Below are 18,806 nucleotides of genomic sequence, written 5' to 3'. Positions count from 1 at the left end.
ACTTGAAGGTGAAAAAGAAAATGAACAATTTCAGTTCACAAATACGTCTTGGGCAACTGCTAGATGCGATTCTTGTCTTTGAAAATCCACAGCATAAATATATAATTTTTATCATCTCTATTTTACAGATGGGGAAACTGAGGCTTAGAAAGGCAAAATCACTGCCCCATTTACATGGCTGTTACAGAGGAGAACCAGGATGCAAATCCAAGCCTTCCTGGCTCCCGAAAATCAGTGAGGTACTTCAGTCCAGACGGGGCATCTTTATCTCTCTTTTCCTTTCTTTTTTTCCTCTCTTATTTTCCTCTTAATGAAAAATAGCTGTTCAACATGCACTTTCAAAGAAACACTGGCTCCAATTCAATATCCCTACTCACGTTGGTGATAAACCAAAAGCCTGGGGAAGCGATTAGAGGAGGAAAAATAGTGTGAGTGTGTTTGTATGTGTGCATGTCTGAGTGTCTCTGTGTGTGTAAGTGTGCATGTGTGTCTGTGTGTGCATGCATGTGTGGTATTTTCAAGAGTGCAGGGAGACCTCATTTTGCACAGCTCCAGGGCAATGGAATTCGAGCTGCGCAAAGTGAGGTCCTGATTCAAGATTCAGGTAATACAGCACCATGGGAAGCGAGGGCTGCATGCACTTTTATTCAATAAGTTAGTGTCTTTCCTTTGCATTCACAAAGCATCTTTGCTTTCTCTCCTGCACCGTTCAAGTGCTTCAGGTTCACAAGAGGGGCCATTCCCACCATCCACAAAGCAATCAGTCCCACTCGGAGCTCGTCAGAGTTCACCTTACCTTTCCATAGGATCCTTGTCCTAAAACTTTCAACAATTCAAACTGTGAAGGGTCTGCCTTTTCGAATCCCTCTTTCACATGGTGACTGATGTCGATCTCCTTCACGATGCCTTCATCCTAGAGAGAGCAGTAAGACATGATTAAAACACAAATCAGAGGTTCCCTTCCAGCCATCACAGTTGCTTCCCACAGTGAAGTTATGATGAGTTGGGTAGACAACAGATTTTTAGGATTGGGCGTTTAAAAGTGCGACACCATATAGCTTTATATAGTTGTCTTGGTTATTCATCACAATTATTAATTTGGAGGGGGCGGGGTGTCATGTGAGCTTTTAATTGTCTCTTTTCTCCAGGGGTTTTTATGGTTTGGTATGTCTAATGGTCATCCTACAAAATTGTATTTCAGAAAAAGCACCCAGATAAGATTTTCTCCCAGTCCAAAAGAAAGATTTTCCAGTAAAGAAAAGAATACTTCATCTTTAAATTAAAATATTGACAGAAATTACTATAAACTTTCATCTGAGAACTTCCTGTCACCAAAGATATATTATTTTCCTTGCAAAGAAGGTACAGCATCAGCCAAAAAGATCATCATTTTTTTTAATGTTTGGATAAAAATATATTTCCCGCTGCTTTATATCTTGGCACTGCTGATATATGCACAGATTTCCTGTCCGCTACTCTCTTACCTTAACAGACACCAAATTACCAAGCATGGTTGCTGAGTGATTGCTTTCATAATTGAAAGAGTGATATGCTTCACATCAATACAATTATTTTAGTTTTCTTAAAAAAGACAAGTGTCTAACATGCAGCTTACATATATGACAATTATGCATTAAGACTGAAAGTAGATTATATAGCAGTTTTAGAAAACACATTGTTTATTTTAAAATAGCAAAATGACAATGATCAACAGCTACAGTTTAAGGTCTATCCGCATATTTTAAAATGCCAGCAATTTGAAATTGAAAAACTTGAAGGTAGGTGCTTTTCCTGACACTCTGGCCTGATTGCCCCTTGAATTGATCTCTGTACTTCTCTCAGCTCCCGTTCTCCAACCCACCCATCCATCTGATGGCCCTTCCCCCCCTCTCCAACCCACCCATCCATCTGAAGGCCCTTCCCCCCCTCTCCAACCCACCCATCCATCTGATGGCCCTTCCCCTGTTATGGTACTGGCCTTGAGCTAGGCAGAACCGGCTTGTTAAAGACCTCATCTAATAAAGCGACAGCTGAGTGAATACGTACCATGTTATGGGCATGGAAGGCTTTTCATTTATTTCTTAAGAAGATTCTCTGAGGTGGAGATTTTATCCTGACTCAGGCCACAGGCCTGTGTTAAAGGTGGATTTTCAATTAAAGGCTAAACTCCCATACCATACTTTCTCCCTATACATTTTAGCCTAAGAACAAATACTTTCAGATGAAATAAGAATAGCAATAATTCACGTTACAGTGGTATCTTAAATGGTGAAAACTTTCTGTCCCCCAAAACAGTTTTCTAGGCATTTTATTATTTTTTATATCTCCGTTTAACAAATGTTGCACACCTAGAAAAGTCAAGAAAAGTTGCAGAACCTCATTTAGCAGATCGGTGGCCTAGGGAGTTCTCTTTAGCTTTTCCACTTGGTGGTTAACAGAAATGCTTTGAATTTTTGTATCTTAAAAATGCCATTTTTGTAAAAAGCAATGGTTTTTCTATTTGTGTAAACAATGAAAATAGATAAAATGGATATTCTGGCCACTTAGTGAAGTTTCCATGAGCTCAGTTAAAAGGTGAAGAATGATAATATAGTTGCTTTGTCATTACTTCTTGGGTAAATAAGTTAAATTGCTGGGGGTACTGACGAATCTATAGGCATGATAATCCCACCAACATGTGGGGCAGAGAAGGGGATTCATACTTGAAGACATGACAGCTTTCTACATCAAGCTTTCTGGAACTGCAGGGCCACTTCACCTGTGGCACACAGTGCAGCTTTTGTAAGGAAATCTGATTTATAACAGGGAGAGGAAAAGTAAAATGGGGACCATCTGGCTCTACGTGCACCCCTTTACTGTGCTTTGTACAAGGAAAATGGCCTTGAACCTGGCTACCAAGACTTCAATTTCCCACTCAGAAAACAAAGCCAAAAGCTGAGGTTCATAGGAATTCTCCAAATCCCTATAAAGAGATATTATCCTTTTCTTCCATTGATATCTCAATATTGGAAGAAAGATAACCTGTCAGTTAACTAAGAATAAAGGGCCCCTTTTTCTTAATAAAATATTTTCATGGCAGTGGACCCATTTACATCTATCTACAGACACTTGGAATTACAATTTCCTTCCTTAAATAGCTTAACTCATGCAGCTATGTTAATGCAACTCCTCTGTTAACAAAATGGTAGTAATTCACTTAATCCAATCTTTCTGTGACTTCTCTTTGGTAATATATAATACACGACCTGTCACACTGTGAAACAGTATAACTCAACGTGGTACACAGGTGGAGGGTGTGAGAGAGACTACAGGAAGCCCCTGAAAATGGGTGACACGGGGAGGTGACAAACATGGGCTTTGCCTCTTGACCCATGCGTCTCTTCACTGGGCCATAATTCACGGCACATGCACACACTTCTCGATTTCAGATCATTCATTTCCTTCTGCAGCTCATTTCAGAGGCTCAGAGGCCCGTGACTGTGGCAAATGAGCTCATTTGGCTTGTCAGGAGCCCAGGCTGCTCACCAACCTGCTTTTGCAAACCCATCACCAGGCAGGTGTGCCCAGCTCTGACCAGGTTGTATTTGTGCATAGCCGGGCAGGAGGGCCTGGCCAGCACGTACCCACCCTGCCAGCACCCGACACGTGCCCCCGTGGTGACAGCAGCCTGGCTGAGAACCCTAGTACCTAGGAGCATCCTCTGCTCCTTGTCCTCAAAGCTGGTTTCACACCTTTCTAAGAACATTCCAACCAGCATGCCAGCCTCATCCACCACACCCCCGCCTGCCACTGCAGTCTTTTACCTTTTTGAGTCATTGCCTTAACATTTTAAATCAAGGTTTTAGACACAAGACTCATAACATTTCAAGCTTGGTGCACATCCTTGCTGTCAAAGCATTTAGAGCAAACGTTTCAAAAGCACATTCCTAATGTCACTGCTGAGAACAGTGGTACACACCCCAGGATTTTCCCTGGTAAATACTACAATGCAGTTAATTTATCATTTAAAATCAATAGGGTCTTTCACAGCAAAGCCTCTTAACTATCATTAGGAAAAAACAAACAAACAAACAAGAGCATCTCATTGCATGCTGTAAGTCCTGCTTTTGCAGTGACATTTTGTCTTGAACTTGCCTTAGGATACTTTGCTTTGTTCTCTTTTTCTGGGAACTAAATTAAAAAAAAAAAAAAAAAAGTCTGGAACCCAGTGCTGACTCCAGTGGTTTAGGTGAGTAAAAAAACAGAGCCAGATGGAAACAAGGAATGGGGGAGCATGTCCTGCATATTTGCTTCTACCCTCTTTCTTAAATTTATAAAATCATATTTTTTATTGTAAAATATAATATATATACAATAGAAGTGATAACTTTCCAAGTGCAATTTAACAAGTAGTTAGAGAGCAAATTTCAAAGAATATTATAAGTTATATAATCATTTCTTGTTACTGCCTGAAAGGGCAATTAGAATTAAATATTATTTTTATATCTCATCTTGAAATGTGTCTTTTCTGTCTTAGAAGGAAGGCCAGTCTATCCCGAACTCTGCGTCGACTATATCAAAAGGTTTGTGAGTTTTAACGCCATTCACTTAAAACAATAAAGCCTGTTCATAAATCCTGTACACTAGCACTAAACATTTGGTTTCTAGCTGAACTCCCTTGAGAATGAGTAGTTTTAAAAATAAGAATATATTTTTGGCGAGAAGCTGGTGTCATGATCAGGTGCTTCCTCCCCAAGTGAGGATTTCAAAAAAATTTTTCTAATGTGAGAGATAAAAACTGGAGAAATAAACTGCTTAAATGACATTAATATTCTTAATAATTTGTGAAAATGAAATGTAACAATCTGGGTTGAATTGCTCTTGAAATTCTGATCGACTGCAGAAATTCCCTTGCAGATATTTCAGAAGCTGTTGTAAAAGGCTCAGGTGGAAAGACATTAATGGAAACAGGCCTAGTTATATCTGCTCAGCCCCTCTCCCCTCTGGGCTAATGCCACCTTATTTCTTCTGTGCCGAATCACTTGCTTTTCATGTCACTAAAGTATAATATTTATGAAAAGCATGCAAATTAAAAGTTATGAAATATTAATAAAGAAAGAGAAAATTAAAAAATGGGCAAGCATTCTCTTTATTTCTAAAAAAGGAAAGAGGTAATTCTAGAAATCGTTGATTTGCATGTTCGAAATCAATTCTCAGCAAAATTAAAGAAGAAATTATTCACCAGGTGGTTTAAGAGAATCTAGAATAGAACAAGGAAATCACCTGAAATATGACTAACCACCAGCAAGTCAGGCCAAGCCAACCCTGTTCTATTTTTGATATTGCTAACGGATTGGCAGGTGCAAGAATGACAGAGGTAAATGGTACCCAGATTTTGATGAGCGCTTTGACAGAATCTTTCGTGATGTGCAGGTAAGCAAGAAGCTTATTCATAAAGCATTTAATAATAGAGTACAGCCAGTTACTCTTCTGAGGCACAAAAATGTGATGTGCTCACACAGAACTACATTTTGTTCCAGAGGTCTGCAAAGTGTGCACATCAGAATCACCTGGGGAAACTCGTTAAAAATGCGGATTCCAAGCTAGAAGTAAATACCCGAAACTACCAAACTCCAACCCAGTAGCCTTGACTCTTGAAGATGATTGTATACCAATGTAGCTTACAAGGGGTAACAGTGTGATTGCGAAAACCTTGTGGATCACACTCCCTTTATCCAGTGTATGGATGGATGAGTAGAAAAATGGGGACAAAACCTAAATGAAAAATAGGGGGGGATGGGAGGATGATTTGGGTGTTCTTTTTTACTTTTATTTTTTATTCTGATTCTTTCTGATTTAAGTAAAATGTTCAAAAATAGATGGGGGTGATGAATGCGTAACTACATGATGGTGCTGTGAACATTTGATTGTGCACCATGGATGATTGTATGGTATGCGAATATATCTCAATAAAACAGCATTTAATTATACATATATGTATATAAAAGAGAATGAAAAAAAGCCTTGATGGAAAAAAAAAGTGCAGATTCCAGGCCCTGTGTGAGGTCCACTGAATCTGTAATCACTTTGAAAGATGGAGGAACTAGCTCAGGAATTCTTATTTTTAAACAGATTTTTTTATTATTGCATTCATTAAATTTCAAGAAAATATGTTCATGCATTCATTTATCATTGCATCCATCCCTCTGTCCATCCATGCATCCATCCATCCATCTGTACATCCGTCTGTCCATCCAATAAAAATTTATTAAGTGCATCCTAATGAGCTAAGCAGTGTTCTATATCCTAAGGATATATATCAGTGAATGAAAAATACAAATACCCCTCCCCTCATGGCACCTACATTCTAGTATGGAGAGCCAGACAATATTCTTCATGTATAAGGATAACTGCTACAGAAAATAACTGAGCAGAATAAGGAGGATGGGGGTATGGGAGGAGGTGCTGCACTTTAAAACACAGACGTCAGGACAGGACTCATTGGGGAGGTGACATCTGAGCAAAGACAAGAAGGCAGCACTATGCAGGTACTGGGGGAACAGTGTTCCAATGCAGAGGGAATAGCCAGAGCAAAGCCTCTGGCAAGAACGCGCGGGAGGATCACACCACAGCCAGGAGGCGGCTGTGGCTGACGCAGAACTAGGTGGGGGGAGAACAGGATACAACGGCTGAGAGGTAACCAGCTCCAGATCCTGCATGGCCTGGTAGCCCATGTAAGGACTTGAGTCTTCACTCTGAAACAGGGAGCCTTCGGAGGGTTTTGGACAGCGGAAGGCATGATCAAACTTACATGTTAACAAGATCACCCCGGCTGCGGTCTTGAGGGCGGGCAGCAAGACCCAAAGCAGTAGAGAGAGCATTTGGGAGCATCTGCTACAAATCAGAGGAGCAATGCCGGGGGCCTGGCCAGGGGGTGGTGGTGGGGGAGGTGGTGAGATGTGCGTGGAGTGCGGATATATTCAGGAGAAAGCACTGCCTTTTCCAACGACTGGATGTGGACAGAGAGAGAACAGGAGGAGCCAACGATGACTCTACGGTTTTTAGCTTGAGCATCTGGAAGGTGGGGCAGCCATTTACCAAGAAGACAACAACTAGCAGAGGATCATCACATTTCATGGAAATATCTTTTACTCTAGAAATTTTAACATGCAAACCAATTTACAAAAGTCTGAAGCCAATATTTTTATTCCTCCTCTGAAATAATAAATCCATAGCCCTTAGAAAAACGTAACTCCAATCATTCACCTTCCAAGACATAAAATATTGCTGTTGTATTTTTATTTTGTCATCTCCTTAAACCCACAATACCTAATTACCATTGTTTTATATGGTTCATTTTGTGTAGATTTACACACATATTTACTACTTTCTATACTCTTTGTTCTGTTTTCATATCAGAACTTCCGGCTGCAATTAATTTCCTTCTGTTTGAGAAATATATACTTAAGTATTTCCTTCAGTGTGGGTCTGCTGGTGGTCAAGTCTTCCAGTTTCTGCAAGTCTGAAAATATCTTTATTTTGCCCTCATTTCTGAAAAATCATTTCTCTGCATATATAATCCTAGATTGACAGTTTTTATCTAAGCACACTCATGATATTGCTTCCATTGCCTTCTGTCTTTCATTGCCACGACTGAGAAGTTAGCTGTCAGTCAAGCTGTTCTGTTATTCTTTGGAAGAACATTGATCTCTTCTCTCTGTATGCTTTTAAGACCTTCTTCTTGTGCCTGATGTTCTAAAGTTTCCCCATTATCTGTCTAGATATGGATAATTCTTAATACTGTTAGGAACTGTTGAGGTTCCTGAAATCTCAGGATTGGTATGTTTTATTAAATACTGAAAATTATCAGCCACTAAATCTTTAAATATTTTCCATCTCTCCAGTCATTACGGAACTTGAATTAGACATGGACAGCAGACCTTCTCATCTTATCCTCCATGTCCCAACCTGTCTTTAACATTTTCTATCCTTCTGCCTCTCTGTGCTATATTCTGGATAATTTCTTCAGAGCAACTTTCCCATTCACAATTATTTCTTTGCTTTGTTGAAGCTTCTATTAAATGCAACTATTCAGTCTGAATTTTTAAGTATTATATTTTTATTTTTAGACGTTTGCTGGATACTGATTACGTGCTTCAACTTGGCGGGCCTGGGCTGGGGGACCTGAGCAGCCCCTGGGGAGGGTGGTGGGCACGGGCGACAGCGCCCTACACAGCCCCGCAAGCCTGAGAAAGTGAGGCCGAATGCAGGCCCCATTTCCTCACCCAAAATACAACTGTTAGAGGAGGCTTGCCGGAGAAAACCGTCCCCCTTATCTTACCCGCACATTCCCCGTTGCCAGAGCAACTCCCGCCACCGCCAGTGCGCTTGCACCGTTGCCAGAGCAACTCCCGCCTGCTGCAAACAGCTTCCACGCCCTTTCGGAACCAATCCTAGCCCTTCTCCCCTCAGCATTACCATTTAAGGCCCTTACACCCCTACACCAACCCCGCCCTCCATGCCAGCCTATATAACTTGTGCTCACCCCTGAATAAAGGCTTTTTGTTCTACCCCCCGGAAAAAAAAAAAAAAAAAAAAAAAAAAAAAAAAGAAAAAAAAAAAAAAAAAAAAAAAAAAAAAAAAAACGTCCTCCGCCTCGCCCTCGCCTCCGGGAAAGAGCCCCCGCCGCCGGTACCCTTTAAGCAGCCCCGAGAGCTGAGGGCTCGGCTACCGGCCGCCACTCCCCCTAGAAGCAGTAACCCCGACCGCAACTGGTGCCCCGTGTGAGGGACGTCTCCACACGACAGTTTGGCAGGTCACCCGCTCGCCCGGACGCCCCTCCAGCTTCCCGTTTCCTCGCCTGCAAGGTAGGGCCGCCTCTCCCTCGCCGCTTCCGGAGCCGTGTGAGGTTCCTTGCTCCGAAGCCGCTCCTCCCTTCCCCCACGCTCTCTTCATCCAGTAGGAACTCCTCCCTTCCCCCACGCTCTCTTCGTCCTCTTGTATGCGCACTTCTATGACCCCCGTTCCTCCTAACACTCTCCCTCTTCCCCTCCATTACTTTGCTGTAGTTCTTTGTATCTTTATTTCCTCATTTGGTGCCGTGTGCCTCTTTGCAACTGCCCCCCCCTGACTGCTCTCGTTGCCAAAGGGCATTGCTTTCTGCTCTCGCCGTCTCCTTCGGCCTTGCAGCCACAGTTTATCTCATTCTCTCTGCTCAGTAAACTACTCCTCCGTCTCCTCCCTGCCAGCCGGCCGGCCCGGCTCGGGAGCAACTCCCCCTCCTCTCCCCTCAGCTATGGGTAATCGTATATCTACATGTCAGGCACCTCAAGTTCGTGCTCTAGCGGGTCTCCTAGACACGCATCGCTGTAAAGTGTCTGTCCGGCAGCTGCAGATATACTGGGATCTCCTGCTGCCCTTTAACCCATGGCTCACCACTTGCCATCTTTGGGACCCTGTTACTTATGATCGCCTTATTGATCGAGTCACTAATGCCATGGAACATGAGAGCAAGCGCTTCCCTCCCGGCTTGCTCCCCACCTTGATAACCATCCGCTCCTGCCTTCAAGGCTCCCTCCCCCCTGATAGAGGCCCCGTTAAATCCAAAGAGGCCCTATCAACCCAGCCAACAGACTCAGATAGCGATACTAATTCAAATCATGACTCGGACACGGAGTCCTTAGTCGAGCAGATTAACAACGCGCTCGAGGTGACTCCCAAAAAGCAAAATAACACTGCGCCACGCCAAGATGGCGAACTTCCTCCTTCTTCTTCCATCGAGGGGAGGAAATGCTCTGGCGATGACATCAGCCCTAAGCTGGGCCGGAAACCGCATATGCTTTACCCCGCCCTTCCACAGGGCGGAGCTAGTCCACCATCTTATGCCTTGGGCCCCACCCTTTCACAGGGCGGGGCTGATCCACCATCTTGTGTCTTAGCCACGCCTACCGCGCCGCCATTTTGCGACGCTTGGGGCCTCCCACTCCCGCCTCTCCCTCCGGCGAGCTCCACCTCGGAGCCGCTACCGGCAGCTGCCGCCGCTCCTCCCACCCTGCCGACTAACAACCCCTGGCTGCCTTCTGCACCTCAAGGCAACCCTTGGGGCAACGCTCCCCCTACCCCCACTCCCGCGCCAAGTCCTCTGCAAGCGTGTCCTCCTTTCTCTCGTGCTTTTCGCTGTTTTCCTCTTAACCTTGCCCCCACCCCACAGAGGCCGCATGACTGGTATCCCATTGACTTAGATACTATCAAGCGGCTTCGCAAGGCCGTCAAGGAGGACGGGTTAGGTAGCCCATACGCTTCCCAAATACTGCAGGATCTCGCCATGAACTATTGCATCCCCCAAGACTGGGCCTCGCTTGCCCGTTCAATTTTTAACCCCGGTCAGTTTGTTGACTGGCGTGCTCACTTCCAGGCAGAAGCAGCTAAGCAAAGTGAGCAAGATGCAGCCATTGGAGTCTATCATCCCCCCGAAGCCTATTTGGGCACTGGAGCATTTCTAAATGCGTCTGCTTATATTAATGCCCCTGCTGCCTTCTGGACTGTCCTCAGAGCATCGCCTTACGCGCGTTTGCCAATTGCTCTGCCTGTCGGCCTAATAAATTTACCAAGCTCTTCCAGGAGCCGAGTAAGCCTTTCGCCACCTTTGTCTCCAGAGTCGAAGAAACCTGCGCTCAAAAGGTAAGTAACCCCCAGGCCCAATATTACATGTGCCCATCCTCAAATCCTGGAAAATCGTACTGCAATTCCCCCAACGAGTACTACTGTGCATACTGGGGGTGTGAAACATTAGCCACTAATTAGAAGCCTCCTGTTCCTAATCATTACCTTACCTTAAAATGGACCCCTACAGGGTGCAAACTCCCTACTGTTAACTGGCTTGGCCAAGAAAGTAAGGGATCCTGCACACATCTTAATCTTACAGTGCAGCTCCCCACTAATCCCTCCTGGTTACTCGGTCAAACTTGAGGCTTCAGAATCTATAAGAAAGGAGGCGACCGAGGATCACTTATTCTCATAAAAAAGGAGGCTTTAAACCAACCAAAAAAAGATACTGTTATAAAAAAGCCCTTTAACATTGGTCCCAATAAAGTCATTAACCCCCTTTTTCCACAGCTCTCCAGCCGCACCTCAGCTCCAACCAGCTGCACCTCAGATGCAAACAGCGCATCGCCAACCCCACCACCCCAGCTTCCTCTGCCCCCTTTCTAGTTATTCCTCTCCCCTCCTCAGCCTCATCCAAGCCGCCTTTGCCTCAGTGAACTCCTCCAACCCCAATTTTACCTCCTCCTGCTGGCTCTGCCTCTCCACCTCTTCCTCACTGTACGAGCCCGTTGCCTCCAACCTCTCCTTTTCAGAAAGCACAGAAGACAGCCCCTCGGAATGCAGTTGGAATACCTCTGCCGTCCCCCTGACCTTTCATTCAGTCTCCTATACGGGAAAGTGCGTCCGCCCTCGCTCCAGTAACTCTCCCGACCTCACTGCCTGTGCCAGCTACTCATCTCCTAGCAGCTCGGCAAAATTTCTCATTCCTCATAACTCCTCCCAATGGCTCTGCTCCTCTACAGGACTTACCCCCTGTCTCAGCACAAATATCATCAGTGAATATAAAGAAACTTGCCTCCTAATTGTCCTTATCCCTAGGGTTTTATACCACAGCGAAGAAGACTTCTTCCTCCGTCTGGAAAGAACTGCAGCTCCTGCCCTTCTGCAAAAGCGAGAGCCCATCACCGTCCTTACAATTGCCTCCCTCCTAGGTCTTGCCGGCGCTGGCACCGGAATCGCTGCACTAGCCAGTCAAGGCTCCACCCTAACTCACCTCAGGGCGGCTGTTGACGAGGACATTCGCCACCTACAAAACGCTATTTACCATCTAAAAAATTCTGTCAATTCCCTCTCTGAAGTCGTGCTCCAAAACCGCCGAGGTCTTGACCTTCTCCTCCTCAAAGAAGGAGGCCTCTGCGCCGCCCTAGGAGAAGAGTGCTGTGTTTATGCCAATTCCACAGGTCTCGTCGAGGACAGTCTGAAAAGGGTCCGAGAAGGACTGGAAAAGCGTAAAAGAGATCGTGAAGCCACCAATTATTGGTCCAGTTTTTTCACTCCCATCCTCCCATACATCCTTCCTTTTCTTGGCCCCCTATTAATAATTATTCTAGCTCTCATCTTAGGACCCTGCATCATCCGCAAAATTGTCCAGCTTGTAAGAAAACAAACAGATGCCCTTTTTTCCTCGTTCGTGCAAATCCAGTATCAGCGACTCGCCACCTCTGACGCCCCCCACTCCAAGATGACAGCCAACCCTCCGCGACCTCAACGCCACCGGTCAACCCGCCGACCACGAGGCCCTTCTCAATCACCTGAACATCGCTCTCACCTCGAGTTCCAGCTTCTCTGAACCCCTGAACTTTAAACCCATGAACTTTAAACCCCTGAACTTTAAACCCCTCACCTTCTCCCAGCCCGCTGCAGCGGAGCCATTGTCAAGCGCCCGGGCACCACACCAACACTGAGCTCCAGCCTCGCTGAGCCACCGTCAACCCCTTTTTCCCCTTCCCTTACCTCCCCCTTCCCTCACCCTTAGCGGCCTCTCCGGTAAAGCCTCTTCCTCTAATTAGAAAAGAAAGGGGAATTGCGGGTGTCTGAGCTTGTGCCTCGACTTACCAGGCCTGGGCCAGGGGACTTGATATCACCCCCTGGGGAGGGTAGTAGGTACGGGCGTGAGTGCCCTCTGCAGCCCCCCCGAGCCTGGGGAGCGAGGTCAAGGCAGCTCCCTTTTCCTCACCCAAAATGCCACTGGCAGGGGAGGCTTGCCGGAGGAAACCGCCTTTCTCCCAACTGCCCTTTCCCCACTTCCTTATCTTACCCACTCGCTCCCTGGTGCCAAGGCCACTCCTGCCACCGCCAGTGCGCATGCACCGTGGCCAGAACAACCCCCGCCCGCTGCAACGGCTCCTGAATCCTCTCAGAACCAATCCTAGCCCCTCTCCCTTCAATATTGCCATTTTAGGCTACTTCACCTCCTTTCCAGCCCTGCCCCTCTTACCAGCCTATATAACCTGTAATCACCCCTGAATAACTCTCTTTGGCGCATACCCCTACTGGATGAAGAGTGTTTTTGTCCTTATCGCCGCCCTCCTTGCACGCCTCTCGCCGAGGACTCTGGCCAACGTCCTCCGCCTCGCCCTCGCCTCCGGGAAAGAGCCCCCGCCGCCGGTACCCTTTAAGCAGCCCCGAGAGCTGAGGGCTCGGCTACCGGCCGCCACTCCCCCTAGAAGCAGTAACCCCGACCGCAGACGTTCTACATGTTCTTTGTCTAAGTTTCATCATTTTAAAAATCATTTTTTACACGTATGTTCAACCTCTTATGTCATTAAACATTTTAGACATACTTATTTTATATTCTGCACTTAACAATTAGAATATCTTAACTCTTTGCTAAAATGATTCTAATTTATATTGTTTTACTGGCTCTCCCTCACAAAACCTTGCTTCCTTATGTGCAAGGAAATGTGACTGTGAGCTCACATTTCTTATAGAATTTTATCCAGGGAAGGTTTCTCTTGTTTCTTCAGGTTATCTGTGGGGCACCAACCACCCAGGACCACCTTAAAACTAAATACGTCAGAGACCTTAGGTCCTTTGGACCTCCCCCAGTGGTTACAAGGTTTTGGTCTCCACTGTTGCTCCCCCTCCTTTAGAGCCAAATATTGGAAGTTTCATCACAGGCAATTTTCCTGGTAGTTCCCTGAGTGTGTGTGTGTGTGTGTGTGTGTGTGTACGTGTGTGTGTGTGTGATCTGAAGGGGCACAGCGACAGGTCTGTTACGGTTTATTCTTAAAATGGGAAGTAGCCCTTCGAGGCCTCAGTTTTAGGTGGGGGGGAGGGGGCAAGAGGTAAACCTTGGGGAAGCCCGAGGCTTTGTCATCAGTTTCCCCTGTGCTGTGAGGCTCTAAAAACCCAACCTCAAATTCCCCAGTTTTGCCAACTGCCCTTAAGGAGAAAGCCAGCTTCAATTGTCTTCTTACTCTGGGTTCTTGCTCAAACACAGGTTTGGCTTCTGAGTATTACTTATTAACTTCCCAACTTCCAATGCACTTAAACATTTAAAAAAATATGTATTTTATCTGGTACTTTCAGTTGTTCTGGGCAAGAAAGATGGTCACATCTAGAATACCCTGTTGCTAGGACTGAAATTGAGGAATGTTGTTAAAATGGAAAGAAGATTGACGAAACAGCCCTATGGGCCTCTCCGAGAAGTAGAGCCTCTAAAGTGCTCAAAGTGCACTGAGGGAACGTGTTCTAGAAAGCTCATGGCCATATCTAGGAGTGCCAGTTCTTCACTACGTGCCGAGTTTGGGTCTTCGCCACCATAAAGCTCACATGCAGCTCACTACAAACATCTTAGAGTAGGGTGTTTGGGTTCATAATACTAAGATAGAGTAAAAACTAGACTTTTGTATTATGCATTTCAGGAGCCAGAAGAAACTTCATTTTTTAAAATACAGTTTGGGTGGCCTATTCCAGGAAACTCAAGGGACAGAAAATGAACCAGAATCCAGATCTCCTGACTCCCATGACCCAAGCTACAGACAACACCGCTTCAACCAGGACCCAGGAAATTTTTAAGAAGTGATGGCTAATGAATTCTGGCATCTTCCCTGCCTTTTCAACAGCAACTGTGTCTGCTTTAGCTGGTTTGAGTGAATGCGAAATGAAATTATAGGACTGGCTGCATTTTTAAATCAATTTCTTATGAAACCATTTCTACAAAAAGTTTCCCCTCCAATTCTGATGGGCTAAATATGAGCAGAGCATTTAATACAACAGAACCACTGTCAGCAAGAGTTGAAAGCAGTTTGATTATATCAGCACTTTTTGACGTTTAGGTAAAACACGGATGGCTTTATTTAAAGAAGAATCTAACTGCCACAAAATCATAGGAGTATGGGAATCAGGAAGGATACGGTGTGGGAAAGAAAAAGGGAAATGTTCGACGAAATGTCAAGAGAGTAAACAGAAGCTCTGCAATTTCAGGACTGTGCTTCAATGTACTAGAGGGAAAAAGGCCTACGCAGCTGTCCAAGATTTGTTTCACAGACCAGTAACTTTCAGTGCTTGAACTAAAGATAATATATTTGACATGATGTTCAACTGGCAGCAGCAGCAATTCCTGGAGGGACAGAAATGAAAAATAACATGGCTGAGCCCTGTTTTCTCAAATATCCTGGAATGTTTTTTTTCCCCTTTTTCTTAACAAAAAATAGTGATCTGGAAGATGAGAGTAGTCACTGAAGTAATTCACAAACAATAAAAAAAGAGCAAGGAATGGACTGCTAGCTTGAGGACTTTCCTTCAGAAGGAAATCACACTTGAGCTCCTCACTGAGGCCCCTTGGCTAATCTAAACTGAACTGAATTTAAGATTTTATCACTGGTTTGTAGCACCAAATGAAGAGGTATTATGGGAAGAAGAGAGCAGAAACAAAACAACTTCAATCTAAACATTTATTTTCTTTCTTCTCTCTCTCTCCCAACTCAAACCTTGCCCCTCTACCTCTTCCTTAGCCTCATTAATTTCTGTTATTGAGGCAAGATGAATTTTTCTCCAGTTACATTTTTCCCCCTCCGTTTTTAAATTAAAGCTCTTCATCCCCCTTCTCTGTTGTTTCTCTTGAATTATTTTCCCTATCAGCAGCTTCTCGGCCTGCTGGTATTTTTATAAATCCCAGTCTATGCAAATTGGAATCTCTAAGAGCTATGATTACAAATGATGCTGACAGACGGAGCGACATTTTTGCAGGTGTATCTTCTTAGTACAAGGAAGAGTTGCAAAGAATGGAGGGTTAGGGCATACTACAAAAATACCTGCAGGCTCCCAGGTACTAATAACCAGTTATTCTTTTTGGGTGGGTTGATTCTAATGAGTTACCCCAGTGTTTATCTCCCCAAGAATGGAAGACTGTGAAATACTACCTGAATTACAATGAAAGGCACAGTTTTTAGTGTCTGGATGTGGTGCTTTTAGGTTTAGGCTCTAAATATGATCTGTTGACTCTACCCATAGATCTTCAAATTTACCTGTAATGATTTGCTTTATAAAGAGTCATTTCTAACAGGTGGAGGATGAGAACGTAATTATCTACTTGATGTTCACTAAATGATCTTCAAAGAGCCTTGAAACTGGGAGTAGACAGAAAATTTATCCATGTTGGGTCCAAGCCTCTGATACGTTTCCTTTTAGAATATTTAGTGTCATATGGGGACAATATCTGTTCTGATGCAGTGGGTTTTATGCCTCTTATTTAAAGGGGGCTAAATAAATCTTTAGCACAGCTTCAAAAATAATGCAAGGTAAAATCCCACAGAGGATAACATAATGGCACTAGGCTACACACCTGGTGAGCGCTGAATAAGAAATTATGTATGCTAATAAGTCATCTCTGAATTCGAAAATTACATTTTTCTCTTTCCCTTATTTATTCTTGGAACATTTTTTATTTTGGCTTTTGTAAAGTATTAAATACAGCATGTGCCAAGATAATTGGGAGAAAAAACTGATAGCACAGACTTTTAAGTTTCTCATGACTTTTATCATGGTAAACTACATTATCAGTATAATTAAGGAAAGATAAAATGTAATCAGATCCTGGTGAAATCTACCAGGCCAAACTTCTTATTATGCCCTAGAGAAGGGAAATATCATTTATCCAAATATCAACTTCTCTGAGATTCTCAATTCTCTACAGATTTCTTAGACTAAATCCTAGTTTTCAAAATCAACAGTGGTAAATATAACTATGGGAATAATTTTTGATAAGTGTGATATCTCTGATAAAAGAGAATCAGGAAATGCTGAATTAACTGAGCTACAGAGAAAAAGTATATCTGATTAATAACTGGTTGTCAGAAACTTTGTACCAGTGGGACTTTTCATTAACTCTAAGTTATTTTCCTACTCCAAGACTCTCTCTAACGACAATCAGTTAAAAACCTTGCATCACCACTGCTTACAATTATGTATCACATATATTTAAAAGGTGCTAAACCAATTGTGTTAGTTAGATGGTCAGTTTTCACTATCACATGAAGCCAGTTCTTGTCCATGCATCTAAATATTTTTCTCTAATACAAGGTGATGGAGTCATAGTAGGACTACATATTTAGAGTAGAAAACATTACAGATTAATGTGTGATTATGGAGTGTGATTACAAAGGTTTCCTTTATTTCTCTCATAAAAAGAATCTGGGGTGTGCAATCAAAGTTTCTCCGAAACCATTAATAAGAATTTTTTTTCATCTAATGCTGGTACACATCTGGTAGTTGGGACTGGTCAAAAGGGCAAAGAATATTCTCAAAAATAATATGAAAATTCCAAGTCTAAACAGACGATTTATATTACCTGTGATATACTGGAAGACGATCATTGTAAATTTGTCCTTGGGAGCATTTATGTCAAAGGTAGAAATTGTAATAAAAGTATAGAATTGTCTAGGACTAACTGGCAAAGTAGATTTAAACTTAACTCAAGGGTAGATGGTACACAAAAAACTGTGAGCTATAGTAATTTGATTATTCAGACATCCAGCGGAGCAATACTTGCCTGGGGGAACTGTGGATCACTGAGATTAATTTTCATACCTAGCAAGCAGAGCAAAGAGTATACAAAAGGCACAGATCTACTGAACATCTCTGCAAGCAGCACCGATTTAGAGAACGACAGTTTGGTTTGTGCAAAGAAAAAATTGCCTAAGTAATAGATTTTTTTAATGGTCCCAAAATACACAACAATAATTATTAAAACTGACTGCTATGGATTGGGAAAGTCTTATCATGCAGTGTTGAGGGATGGAAATCTGTACCTTTTCTATGACAGTAACTAGATGTAAAGAACTCCCCTTCCCCAGAAGTGGTGCTTGCACTCAATCACTTAGCATACATTATATTTGGAATTTTGATGAGAGCAGGCAAAGAAAAATTTTTCGATTGCAGGTAGAATGAATTATTCAAATGGGTAACATCTTAGCAAACAGGAGTAATGTGCAAAAGGACCGTAGGCGGCCACTGGAGTGGGCAGAGGGAGGGCAGAGCAAATGAACGTATGGGCAAGCATGCAGGATGAGGTCCTATTTTTGGGAAAACAGTAATTGTGCCTTACGACAGACTGTATATTAATTATAATAAAAAGTCATCAACCACAATGCATGAAAGGATCTAAAGTGCTATTGAGCCCATGTTTTAGGAAAAAATGCCACTGTGAATAGAAAAGCAGCAGGTCTCACCGGACAGACTAGGGCTCCCTCGGTAGAAAGCCTCCTTTCATTCCTGATCAAAAGTGCCATGGTTTACCAAGAAGCACAACCTGTTCACACCTTCTTACCCAGGAACCTCACTCCTGAGAATTTGTCAAAAAATTTTAAATATGGAAAGCTCTTTGTTGCAATGTTATTTATAAGAGTAAAGAAATGGGAATTAAGTAAATGATGATACATCCACCAAATGAAATTTTATGCAGGCATTAAAAGTGATTGTGTCATTTACAATCATTCCCAGAAAAATATTCAAATCTAAACTAACAAAGCATGTACAGTATCTGTTTGCTAAAATTACATATACTATTTGTGCCAGTTTGAATGTATTGTGTCCCCCAAACACCATTAGCTTTGATGTAGTCTCGTGGGGCAGATTAATCTTTGGTGCTGATTAGATTTGTTTGGAATGTGCCCCACCCAGCTGTGGGTGAGGACTCTGATGAGATATTCCCATGGAGGCATGGCCGCACCCATTCAGGGTGGACCTTGATCAGTGGAGCCATATAAATGAGCTGACTC

General features: G+C 43.5%; 1 protein-coding gene across 5 annotated transcripts in view; it reads right to left on the bottom strand.

Moving 5' to 3' along the window:
- The window catches only part of RPS6KA2 (ribosomal protein S6 kinase A2), a 482,219-nt gene that overhangs the window by 124,449 nt on the left and 338,964 nt on the right, over positions 1-18,806 (bottom strand). For all 5 annotated transcript variants that reach the window (XM_037817711.1, XM_037817713.1, XM_037817714.1 and 2 more), the window contains one exon: positions 797-913. In XM_037817711.1, the coding sequence (XP_037673639.1) occupies positions 797-913 (117 nt within the window). The remainder of the gene's footprint in view (positions 1-796; positions 914-18,806) is intronic.

Source organism: Choloepus didactylus, chromosome 24, assembly GCF_015220235.1.
Source record: "Choloepus didactylus isolate mChoDid1 chromosome 24, mChoDid1.pri, whole genome shotgun sequence".
NCBI lineage: Eukaryota > Metazoa > Chordata > Mammalia > Pilosa > Megalonychidae > Choloepus > Choloepus didactylus.
Note: the sequence above shows the minus strand (reverse complement) of the source record. Positions and strands in the feature narration are given on the sequence as shown.